The sequence below is a fragment of the Haliotis cracherodii genome, unplaced genomic scaffold, assembly GCF_022045235.1.
Source record: "Haliotis cracherodii isolate W230 unplaced genomic scaffold, xgHalCrac1.p SCAF_11, whole genome shotgun sequence".
In the NCBI taxonomy this organism is placed as follows: Eukaryota; Metazoa; Mollusca; class Gastropoda; order Lepetellida; family Haliotidae; genus Haliotis; species Haliotis cracherodii.
In genome coordinates this window covers 22,999,419-23,013,084 of record NW_027266266.1, presented here as the reverse complement: position 1 = coordinate 23,013,084, position 13,666 = coordinate 22,999,419, and the positions used below count along the sequence as shown (strand labels likewise).

The window sequence follows — 13,666 nt, the reverse complement described above, 5'->3', positions numbered from 1 at the left end:
AAAGGAAGGCTCTCTCAGTGGTACAGCCGAGCCTCCATCTGAATCGGTTGAGGATGAAGAAACGGGCTCCCTGCTTAAGGTAACATCTAAACCAGTGTCTGGATCGGTTGGAACAGAAAAGGAAGGCACTCTCAATGGTCTACAGAATCAGTTGAATGTATTAGATAAATATACTAAGGAATGGAATTTATCTGTAAATTTAGATAAGACAGAAATTATAGTATTCAGAAAAGGGGGTCCTTTAAATTTTAGGGAAAGATGGTACTTAAATGGACAACAAATTAATGTAGTTAATGGTTATAAGTATCTCGGCATAATGTTTAATTCAACACTAAATATGAACAAATGTGTATCTGACTTATCACTGCGAGGGAAACGAGCTTTACTTAATATAATGTCTGTTTCACATAAACTTGGAGTTATTACTCCAAAAGTATTTTTCAAATTATTTGATACTCAAATACAGCCAATTTTATTGTATGGATATGAAGTGTGGGGTTACCGAAGATATGAATGTTTAGAAAGAATTCACCTACTGGCATGTAAAAAGTTTCTTCGCGTTGGAATAGCAACACCAAATAATATGATATATGGAGAATGTGGAAGATACCCACTTTACATTAATTCACAAATAAAGTGTTTAAAATATTGGTTTAATATCATCCGTATGCCAGAACATCGGCTTCCGACAAAAGCTTATAACATGCTCTTTCATTTAGATAGTATCGGTAAGGTTACATGGGTATCGCATATTAGGACACTATTATTCTCACATGGATATGGGTATATATGGCTTAACCAATCTGTTGGTGATCAACATTTATTTCTAAATGATTTTCGTAAAATAGCAATAAATATGTTCTATCAAGGGTGGCAATGCAACTTGGAAAATAGTTCACGTTATGATTTGTACAGAACATTTAAGACTCTATTAGAGCCAGAAAAATATCTATCAGTTTTAACAAATAGTCACCTAAGAAATGGATATATTAAATACAGACTTGGCTTGTCAAAACTTATGATTAACTATGGACGGAATACATCACTTGAAAGAATACAAAGAATTTGTCCATTCTGTAACTCTGCAATAGAAGACGAAATACATTTTACCTTTGAATGTCCTTATTATGCAGAATTACGTAATAAATATATACCAGAATGTTTCTTATCTAAGACGAGTAGAATAGCTTTTGTTTCTATTTTGTCATCGAATGATGCCGATGTAATGTTTAAACTATCTTTATTTGTAAAACATGGGATGGAACTACGAAATAACATGTTGAGTGGAAATTCATAATTTTAATTACCTCACCCTAGAAAGTCCTCATGATTATCACCGATTGTTAAATGAATGTTATATTTATATATTTTTTGTTGTATCTCCCAATCTGTAAATTCTCACCCACTGTATTTATCTGAACTTGTATATGGGCCGATGGCCTTTGATACAATAAACATCTTTGACTTGACTTGACAATGGTACAGCTAAGCCCTCATCTGAATCGGTTGGAGATGAAGTCTCCTCTTAAAGTGACACCCGAACCAGTGTCTGGATCGGTTGCAGGAGAAAGTGAGGTGACTGGGTCTTTGACCAAGGGGGGCAATGGGCGACTTCTTGTTGCGCATTGGGGTCATACTGAACCATTCCAGGTGAACCTGTCAGACTACAGCGTGAGTCCCTATTCTCTTAAGATCAGTGACTATCAATCAATTGTGTACGTACCCCCAATCCAATCCCTTATTGTCACGGGTATTGCACCATCCAATATGAGGAATATAATCTACGTGTCAAGGATTGATAGCAGCGATCTCCAACCGTTGGTTCGAAACTATGCATCCCATGGCGCCACCGTTGACGAAGAAAGAGAACTAATCATCGTGTCAACAATTCGACCCAGGAAGACGGTCATGGAAGTGATCTCACAACGATTGCTGACCTATCAGCCTACCACTACCCGTATGGTGTGGCACTAGATAATAAACTAAAACGGATTTACGTATGCGCTGAAAACAAATTCCTGTCAACGACCTATAACGGAAATCATGTCAGAGTGATGCACTCTGGGAAGGAAATACGGACAGTGGCTGCAGATTTGTTTTGGGCGCGTTCTCTACTTCAATGATGAAACTAGGTTAATGAAATATTCTTTAGAATCTGGACAGACTGTAACAATGGGCGAGCTCCCCTTTCAACCGTGGAATTTCCTACATGCGAGAAAATATGATGGGTCGAACAATCTCTATGTGAGCAGTGTGCGTGGAAGGATGGTCGGAGTGCTTCAGCTCGATAACAACAGCAGCTACATCCCCATCCTATCGGCCTGTTCCCCCTGCAGATATAAGATATAGAGGCCAGTTGCCTCATCCCGTGACGTCATTGTCGTCGTCATCTCCTGACCTCATTTGGCAGTGACTATAACACTCACAGGCAGATTATCGTGGAATTACCACACCAGTAATGCAGCAATGCAGGCAAAAAAGATGCAAATGGGAATCTTACATAGTTTAAAAACTTTCACTGATCTTTCATATCAAACCTTTTTTCAAAATATTTGATACAAAAAATACTCCAATTCTTTTATATTGACCAGAGGTCTGGGGGCATACTGAATACAGAACTATTGAACTGGTCCATCTATATGCTTGTAAACGATTCCTTGGCGTAAAAACACTACACTGAGTGTTATGGTATATGGTGAATGTGGACGTGTACCACTTTACATATTTCAACATATTAGAATTCTCAAGCATTGGTTCAATATGTCTACTGATAGATTACCTAGAAAATGTTATAATATGATGTTATTGTATGAAAAACATGGAATCCACAATTGGGTATATGATGGGTAAGTTTGGTATAATCAACAGATTCATTTTTAGTATCTTTACGCCAAAGACTCAAGGATATATACTTACAAAAATGGGCAAACTTGAGGATATATACTTACAAAAATGGGCATCGCATGTTTCAAGTTCAGAAAAATGCAATTATTACAAGCTTTTCAAGACAACAATTTCCCCAGATTACTATTTGTTTGACATCAACTTTAAAAGGTTTAGAATACGTTTAGCACAATTTAGATGCAGCTCTCATAGACTTAGGATCAAAGTAGGCAGGCATAGGAAACATAGCCAGAGAATTGAGAATATGTGAGCAATGTGGTTTAAATGTGATTGAAGATGAGTTTCATTTTCTGTTAGCTTGTCCAAATTATCCCACCTTAGAAGAAAATATATTGATCTTCCCTGTTATGTACATCCCACTCTACAAACAATTATAACGATCATGTCAACAACTGATAAAGATACTCTAAAAAATCTATCAATGTTCATTTATCATGCTTGTTAATTAGAATATGAGCTGTTAAACGGATCTGTAACCACTCCCAAAAACAGAATTGAACTATGGGCCTGAGGCCTTTCACCGACTATAAGCTTTAATCATATGTTTCAGTGTGAAAGAATGAGTTTTCTGAAGTTGAGAAAAGTGATATTTTCATTGCACTGAAAATAAACTTGATGTTTCTTTGCAGTGAAGATTACACTGTGACAGAACTACTGTCGTGCAAGAGTTACCTCCCCAATAATTATCTCCCTTTTAGCCAATACGCAAACTGTTAAGTTCCTATTTACTTTATTTCCACATTGACATGGCAAAATAATGACAGATGGCATGGTCATTTATGGAGTTAATATCGGTTCTTGCCATTTGTTATTCTTTTTGAAAATGTTTCGTTATAAACTGTACATTTCATATTTAACTTGTCAATCGCTATTTTAGTCACTCGTCATTTGTGTTTTCTTTCGCGTATAACGACAGTCTCGAAGATTTCAAAAATATAGAATGTTTGTATATATTCATAATTATCCAAATTTACGATAAAGAATTTTAATGACATTAATTATTTTTTGATACTTTTATTAATATTTTTGCAAACAAAGGATTGCTTTTTAAATCGCACTTACAAGGGGTAATGAAACGTTTCAAGGTTTTAGATTTGTCATAAAATAATTCCATTTTCCCGGTAGACTGAGTGAGTGAGTGAGTATAGTTTTCGCCGCTTTTAGCAATATTCCAGAAATATCACGGCGGGAGACACCAGAAATGGGCTTCACACATTGTACCCATGTGGGGAATCGAACCCAGATCTTCGGTGTGACAAGCGAATGCTTAACGACTAGGCTACCCCACCGCCCCCTCTTCATATGAAGACACTGAGGCGGGGTGAAGGTAGATCTCTTTGCGTTCAGAGTTGCGTTCCTTAACCTAGTCAGGATCCGCTGGAACTATGTTCGAATTCGAGATGAAGATGCGGATACCAGTCTGTCAGCACCATGAGCCTGATCATGTTTTACAGAGCTCGTTATTTACAAGATGCAGTGATATTGATTCAATATTGTTTACTCCCATTGGTGAATAATATTCACTCTTTGACAGAGTCTGGGGTTATCTCTACAACGTTTACAGATCAACCAGGCAAATAAAATTGCGGTGGAATTCGTTGTCGTTTAATAACACAAATTCGCCTGGCAGCTGCAGATGACAGGGATGTAATAAAACGTTCCACGCTATCGCGTTAACATCAACGCCAGGTGCTGCCATATTGATTACTTGTACTGAATAATTCAAACGAAAATATAAGAATTCTCAGACATTAGAAAGGATACGTTGCAAGTAATATTTATATCAGAAATTTCCACATTGCGAAATACGTTAACATTTATTTACACAACTCCAGAAATTTACCCAACCTTACATTTCGGTAAGGTTATTTTGTTCCATATATATATATGCAGCTAAGGATGACAATGTTGGCAAGAACAGAAAAACATTCTTAATTAAGTGTGATGACGTCATAAGATACGCCAAATACGAATTGATGAAAAAAAGCACGTTTTTCTCAAATTTTACATCACATGAACAAAAAGAAATCATAACAAGATATAGGGAAAACGAATACTTTGGAACTTTCAAATCGTTTAATCATCTTCTGCAGGCTATAATATTCTTGTCCAAATGTTCTTACACAGATGGAGACTCCCCATTATACAGCGGACCACAACCGTCCCCCTCCAACACACCTGCTGGGTAACATCGCCAGGGGTCTTTGGTTACTGTCTGCCATCCATACAATTGTTTTTTCATGCTGGTTAGTACTGACTGGTATTCTGTTATGTTAGCTAAATTACGCAACTCCATTGGATCAGCATTGTGGTCGTACAATTCCCATTGGTCGCGGTAATAGTAAGTGTTCAGTGGTTTGAACCAATGGGTATCGACGTTGTTATGGGTACGGTTCAGAAGATCCAAGAAGGTCGGTGATTGGTAGATATCACCAGCCAATGGATAAGGAGCATGGCTGTTCAAATTGTGGATTAATTTAAACTGCTGTGTACGGAGGACCCTCATTGGATAAAACATTGTGACCTCGTGCATGTCGTGGCTGGAGTAGACGAAGGAATACACGGGCTGGCTGGTGGCTGGGTCAGCTGCCACGGGGAGAAGGGATTTCCCCGTGAGGGTCACAGGCCCTTTGCCATCCATTTCATATTTAGGGTAGCTGACGTTGAACCAGTCCAATACGGTGGGTGCAAAGTCCATTGTGCTTCCCATTGCCTCGGTGACCTGCACAAATACATAAGTGTCCGTGTATGGTTATAAATCCATCTTAACCAGATTTTTGCATTTACCCCAAATCAGTAGCTTGGCTTTGCAAGCACGACAGTAATCTATATTCATTATATGCTCTCGAAATTGATCGAGAAATAAGTTTGATAAAAATATAAATCGATGGACATTCTGAATAAAAAAGTACATAAAAATTAAATGGTCGGTTCCCTACTGAAAGCAGCTGAGACTGTTTAACGCTATTTGAACACTATTTCAGTTCTATGACGACAAAACCCATTGTGCTCCGGGTCGTAGACGTTTAGCACTTCGTTGAACTCCATGAGGACGTTAAGGGTGCCGAAATGATCAGTGGATCCCTAATGCACTAAGGAGCGCAACTCTTCACAGAACTTTACGGCCCTAAGACAACTTGCAAGTAATGACGGGTCGACTAATCCTGAGACAAAGGGGTAACATTTTATCAAACATCCTAATGGTGCCATTGCACAAGTGATGGTGTTGTCTCCATGTACCTTTCCCCAGTGTTCTTTATGGAGTGGTGAAGACACCATCATCGGCTCCCCCATGCCGGGGTCATACAGATTGGTCTTGGCCCCCGGGAAAGGGATGCCGTTGTCCGAAGAGAAGAGGATGAGGGTGTTGTCGATGAAACCAGCGTCTTCAAGTTCCTTGAGGAACAAGCCCAGGCCTATATACCAGATACAATAAAAAAAGAAATTATATCTACATAACGATGATTAATGTGATCCTAAGAACTTAACTGAGCATTTTCATGTACAAGCAATAATATAGATCATCTCTTTCTTTAGAGCCCAAACCGTGAAGATCTGGGTTATAATAGGTCTTCAGAAATCCGTGCTTGTCGTAAAAGGCGACTAACGGAAGTGGGTGTTCAGGCTCTATGACTTGGTTGATGCACGTCATCGTATTCCAATTGAGATTGTCTGGTCAAGACTCGATTATTTGCAGACCGCCGACATATACTGGAATATTGCTGAGTGCGGCGTTAAACAACAAACAAACAACAAACTTTAAAGCTCTCATTCCAGTATCGCAAGTCAAAGTTAAAGCATGAGTGTTGCGACAGCCGCTGATCTATAGAACCGCTTCGTGGAATAGGACTTGGTCGAACAGCAAACCATCACATGAAAACATAAGTCCATGTTAAAGTATGGGTTTAAGGCAGTCGTGGCGCTAGAATAACATCGTGGAATTGACCGAGGTCGAACCACGAACCACCTCACCGAATATACGTTCTTTGGCCAACTGACTAAGCATCACCTTGGTCCATCCTGCTGTAGGTCTTGTACATGTTGGCGAGGTCCTGGCGGGTGGCGGGTGTATCCGGCAGGTAGTATGGCACCTCCACATCTTCAGGTCTGTATGTCACCGGCTTCCAGTCAGGGATGACGCCGTGATGCTCTTGACCGTCACCAAAGCGTTCACAGAACTGCCCCAAATTCGGATCATTGCTACACCGATGAGGGTCGTGATAGGCCAGATACAGGAAAAATGGCCTGAAGCAGCAAGAGAGGTCACTCTGCCAGTACACAACAACATATGATCATGTCAAACCAGTCTAGCTAAATATCATAGCGGTGAAGGGTGGCGCCTATGACATAAGTCCCAGGTTCGATTACCAAACTGGTTAGAATTGTGTCAAGCCCGCGTATTCCCCGCTAGGATGTTTCCCGGAGTGTGGTGATCACATGTCCCTCTCCTCGCGTTTGTCTGTAACCTGGATGTGTCTAGTTATATTGAAAAAGATACGTTTGTCAAACATATTTGGCCATTGTCGAAAATGGTATTTTGGGGGTTGAATGTTTTCAGCCTCTGCTTCAAAACATACATCAGGAGGCGACCAATTGCACTTGTCAAGCGATGTACATGCACGCGCGCGTGTGTGCGTGTGTGTGCCCGCGCTTGTGTGGCTGCTAGTCCGGATCAATGGCGATTTTATGGTGCTAGCCCTCTGGGATACCCTGCCGCAGTTTAACATGAACAAACCACTCAGACACAGAATGCTTACTCCCAACCGACCAGTCCTTGTTTTACACGCAGACGCTCACACAGGCGCTCACACAGACGCTCACACAGGCGCTCACACAGACGCTCACACACATTCTATTCACCGGACTCATTCCCAACGCACCCACCCACACCTCACTACACAAGACACACAACCTCCCCACCCCAACCACACAACCGACACCAAACAACATCCTCGCCCAAATCCCACAACCATATCACAAACCCATGCCATTAAATCATAGGTCCCGTGGCCTCGTCATTCAGAAGTCATCCACATGAATGTCGGAGGGACAGTTATAACAGCTGTAATGAAACCCCCCAGAGCGAATCCTATTCCCCGCCATTACCTAGTGTCTTTGGCATTGAGGAATTCTCTGACATATTTCTTCATATAGGTGATGTTCCTTCCAACTTGATTCAAGTTGTTGTTCTCTTCTGTTTGTTCATAGTCAAACTTGTACACGTCATCAGGCCCAACGTGCTTCTTGCCAATGATGCCTACAAGATTGAATGAGAGAGTGAGTGAGTTAGGTTTAACGTTGGGTTTTGAACAGTACGTATTCCAGTTATACCATGGCGTGTCAGCTTAATTTTGAAGGAAAGACCAAAGAGATGCTTGTCGTTTTTTGGTGAAACTTACAAGCACAGGCATGGTGCTGACAAACCTAGAAACGACATCGGGGGATACATACAAGAAGACATTGATTAAATGCGGGATACCAAACTAGTTACTGTTGCCAACAGTGCGGCAAACAGGCCTGGCATGGATTGGGGCGACCGACTACTCAGGCATCTACGTAGTTACAGCAGCCCTAGGTCGAAGCTGTTGCTTCATTAATGAAATAATCTAAAATGTATATGTTTTTTGCTTTTATGAGCTGCTACATTGATTTAACATGGAAGTTTTTTAGACAACGGCACGACAAATGTTCAGCAAGGTCGTGTAATTAATGATGAACCTGCAGTTACCAGCTGTAACTGATAAAACAGATGCCAGATCACGTGACCGCCAGTGATGCAGGCTGCAGCTGTGTGTCATACTGTAGGTCGAAAACGGCTGAATAATAGGTCGATTTACTTAGCGAAAACAGAATATAATCACTAGTTAATTAAGATTATGAGACAAAGGTTTACATGTTTTTGAGCAATTGCTTCGTTTAAAGGATCCGTCAAACAAAATTTCATAAATGAGGATAAAAGCAAAATTTTGAGATCAATCTCTCTTTTTGTCAATTCTGTTAATTAATTTGTATAATGAAATAATTTCAGGTAAAAAATGCGGAAGAGAGTAACATTTTATTTCTCACGTTAACCAAACCGACAATCATTTTGAAATTTTATTTTATCTATATTTCGGCCATTTGACTAGATGGTTAATAATCCACGAAGCCTCCAATGAATAGGCCACATTGGCATGATCATGATAACACGTAAAACCAAAGGCATCATAGTAACACCTGTTCTTCAACATATTTCTGTACAAGCTGACGTTACCGTATCCCCTCATCCGTTTATTGTATGATATCATTTTTACTTTGAATATGAAAACATTCCAGATCCAAACAAAAAAAGTTTTTTGGGGGGCCGTAATGTTTTTGTGTGCAAAGTCCGTACCTGTTTTTGAATCCTTATTTAAGGTTCACTTTCGGTAAGATAAAGCATACGTATTTGAAGGTGACTGGTTAAGGAATATATCGCTTAAGTCTGAAGATTTTTGAAAATATTGTATGATTTTAGCAAACTGGAGAAGAGCACTGAAAAGCCTAGAGCGTACAATGGTCGGTAGACCTTTGTTAGGGTCGATCCATAGCTCCCTGAAGTGATACATAGAAAAATACCTGTTATTAACAAGCAGCGAATGACGGGTTTCATTGATCTATGCCTACTTGTTCCGTTACGAAGATAACGTCTTTGTACGTGTGTGTATCTGTTGCGTTACTAAGGTGACGTCTTTGTACGTGTGTGTATCTGTTGCGTTACTAAGGTGACGTCTTTGTACGTGTGTGTATCTGTTGCGTTACTAAGGTGACGTCTTTGTACGTGTGTGCATCTGTTGCGTTACTAAGGTGACGTCTTTGTACGTGTGTGCATCTGTTGCGTTACTAAGGTGACGTCTTTGTACGTGTGTGCATCTGTTGCGTTACTAAGGTGACGTCTTTGTACGTGTGTGCATCTGTTGCGTTAATATGGTGACGTCTTTGTACGTGTGTGTATCTGTTGCGTTACTAAGTTGACGTCTTTGTACGTGTGTGTATCTGTTGCGTTACTAAGTTGACGTATTTGTCCGTGAGTGTACCTGTTGCGTTACTAAGGTGACGTCTTTGTCCGTGTGTGTATCTGTTGCGTTACTAAGGTGACGTCTTTGTACGTGTGTGTACCTGTTGCGTTACTAAGGTGACGTCTTTGTACGTGTGTGTATCTGTTGCGTTACTAAGGTGACGTCTTTGTACGTGTGTGCATCTGTTGCGTTACTAAGGTGACGTCTTTGTACGTGTGTGCATCTGTTGCGTTACTAAGGTGACGTCTTTGTACGTGAGTGTACCTGTTGCGTTACTAAGGTGACGTCTTTGTCCGTGTGTGTATCTGTTGCGTTACTAAGGTGACGTCTTTGTACGTGTGTGTACCTGTTGCGTTACTAAGTTGACGTCTTTGTACGTGTGTGCATCTGTTGCGTTACTAAGGTGACGTCTTTGTACGTGTGTGTACCTGTTGCGTTACTAAGGTGACGTCTTTGTACGTGTGTGTATCTGTTGCGTTACTAAGGTGACGTCTTTGTACGTGTGTGTATCTGTTGCGTTACTAAGGTAACGTCTTTGTCCGTGTGTGTACCGTTGCGTTACTTAGGTGACGTATTTGTCCGTATGTGTACCCGTTGCGTTACTAAGGTAACGTATATGTCCGTGTGTGTTTTTGTCTCTGTGTGTACCTGTTCTGATCCCGGCATTGCTTAGGATAGTAGGAAGTGCCCGGACCGAGTCCATGCTGTTAAAATGATGCGGGTCCTGATGCAAACCAAACATCCCATTCTGGTGCTGGGGAAGGCCAGTCAGCAACACGGACCTAGAAGAAACAAACATGAGCTCTAACATGTGAATGAGTGAATACTGTTTCACGCCTTCGTCAGCAATAATCCAGCTATATCCCGGCGGCCAGTGTATAATCGCGTCTTGGTCAGGCAAACCAGTAGATGATAGAATCAGCATCTTCCAAGTCATGGAAGGAAGGATAACTCACGCATTGTCTTCACTTTGGGTTCATTTTAGTCGATTCTACATTAACCCTCTAGATGGTCCCTGACATTTCACACTCCCTGAGTGCCACGGGGCCATAGAGATACCCTTTTCAACTGTGATCTAAGATGTGAAACATTGAGTGCGCAAAATCAAAATTATAGCCATCATCTCCTCATCATCTCAGCTGTAACATCGTGTATCTCGGTGTACATTGCGAAATATGGCTAGATTAGTGAAGTGGTTACCGCGCTTCTCGACCTATTTCTGCCATGTTTGAACTTCAAACGAATGACGGCGAATTTTGATTACGCTCCCATATCACATACACGTAACTATTGTAGTATCAGACAGCCAGATAATGCTGGAATATTGCTAAAAGCGGCGTAAAACCATAAACACTCACTATTATGAGGAACACAACGTTTCGGAGTACATGCTCCTTCAACAGGTGAATGAATGCCATGAGGCAGAGATGTATGCCATGTATGTAAGGACAACACGGATGTTAGTCGTAAAAAGCTCGTTACGGCAATCAATTGTTATTTAAATTATTCACAATGTCAAGATCAAGGTCATTTCAAAGACTGAGCAATGTGAGGCCACGCCCCAAATATAAATATATAAATATATATAAATATAAAGTAATATTTTGTTTTTGAATCCAATTACGGAGCGTGTGACTTCAGCACTTGCACATGTAAATACTTTCTACGAATATTTAGATATTTTATCTTTCGGGAATTGACTTAATATATCTGGCACAATTGACATTCGCTACAAGATCGCAATCATTTTTTTTTCACTTTACTTGATTTTTAAACCCCATTTCAACTCACCTCACCACAAATGGGAGAGTACAGTAAAATCAGTTTATAACGAACACGCTTATAACGAACTGACGGATATTACGGACATAATTTTTGGTTCCGGCCATTTGCTGTATAGATGTTGTATATATGCCCATTACGAACTACCGTTATAACGAACTAAAACTAGTGGTCTATTTGAGTTCGTTATAACCGTAGTTTACTGTGCATACATGTATATCGTTATTGACTGATGGTTAATGTTGACACGGCATAATCCATACAAAGGCGCGTTATGCAGCTTATTGCCAAGGATATATATGAAGAGAGATGAGGTCATCTGCTGTACGAACAACTACTGGCGGAGGTGTAGACATGTTTGAGACACTCCCACATTACGTGGTAAGATGAACCTTCTGTTCTGTTTGCCGCACTCAGGAAAATACCTGTAAATACACGAGCCTGGACACTGGCAAGTTCCATTGCTACACCAAGGGACATTTGCAAATTATAACAGCCATGACTGCGGAAAGGAAATCCTGCCTTCACCTGCTTGGCGAGCAGCTGCTGACGGAGGTGTAGCCATGTTTGAAGACGACGCTCCTGGCGGCCAGCTTGTCGAAGTTTGGCGTCTTGCAGGCCGTGTTGTTGTAGGCGCCCATCTGGAAGCCGGCATCGTCACCTGCAGTTAAACTTGCAAATAGCCATACCATAGTTTGTATGTTGTATCAGCTGCTACTACTACTACTACTACTAGTAGTAGTAGTAGTAGTAGTAGTAGACCGCCTCTGTGATCTAGTGGTAGAGCGTCCGCCCGGAAAGCTTAAGGTCCGGGGTTCGGTTCCCGGCCGCGTCATACCAAAAGACGTTAAAAGGTGGTACTTGTTGTTACCTGTCTGGCGCTCGGCATTAAGGGGCTAAAACAAGTACGGGTCGGCTCGGAGTCAGTATGCTGTGTCTGAGTGGGGTATTCATGTTAAACTGCGGTATGGTTTATCAGTGAGCTAGCACAATAAATCGGCATCGGGACTAGTACAAGCAGCCACACACACACACACACACACACACACACACACACACACACACACACACACACACACACACGTGCATTCACGTCGCTATATAAGTGCAATAATCTTGGACGCGACGTTAAACCCAATTTCACCTCACTACTACTACTATTACTATTTACTATTACTACTACTACTACTACTTTCCCCTTACACCCTGTGATATCACTAAAATATGTTGCTAAGAGGGTTTTGCACAATGTACTCACTCAATATTAATACCTCAACAACTACCACTAATTATACCACGACTATCACACACACTACCTAATTCATGTACCCGTGTTGTTTCGGAATTTCCTCTACGGGTGATCCAATGACCAAAACCAAGCAATTCAGTGTACAGAGTTGCTTCCCTTAATCGTACCAGGATCCGCTGGTCGTCTCTTTGAATGCTAGATTCGTCCCGGATCATACGATTACTGTCAATCTGAGCACGATGACAAGGTACTCACCATAAATAAGAAGTACATTGCGACGTATCTGTCCACTGACGTGACAAACGATAAGCGCAACACAGAGACAGAATACTGAAACACTCCTCGCCATGTTGCTGGGCACACTGTAGTGATACAGGCAGCACAGACGCGCGCGTTATCTACAATATCCATATTGATCAGCATACCTCTGTATGTCTATCGTGATTTATGTAGGTCACTTGATGAAGGATACAACAATGTTTTGTCATCTTCAGGAAAGGTCAAGGTCTTCAGGTTGATAAAAGTATATGATTCATATACCATACTTCCTCTAATAAACGCGGTACATTCAATAGACTCCGGGTTACCAACATACGCTGGACCTCCATGGCAGTAGAATCAGGGTCTCATATATGAGCCGGAACTCCAATCCAAGCTTAACCTACAATAGACGCCGGATCCTCAATATACGCTG

At 41.0% G+C, this 13,666-nt stretch overlaps 1 protein-coding gene across 1 annotated transcript; it reads right to left on the bottom strand.

Moving 5' to 3' along the window:
* Positions 1 to 4,681: 4,681 nt before the first annotated feature.
* LOC139455587 (N-sulphoglucosamine sulphohydrolase-like) lies at positions 4,682 to 13,323 on the bottom strand. The gene is made up of 7 exons (XM_071237137.1): positions 13,228 to 13,323; positions 12,252 to 12,384; positions 10,590 to 10,723; positions 8,011 to 8,161; positions 6,914 to 7,149; positions 6,145 to 6,320; positions 4,682 to 5,626 (listed from the first exon to the last, which is right to left on the bottom strand). Exons 1-7 carry the CDS (start codon positions 13,319 to 13,321, stop codon positions 5,024 to 5,026), a joined length of 1,527 nt encoding a protein of 508 aa, XP_071093238.1. The 5' UTR covers positions 13,322 to 13,323; the 3' UTR covers positions 4,682 to 5,023.
* Positions 13,324 to 13,666: the final 343 nt, after the last annotated feature.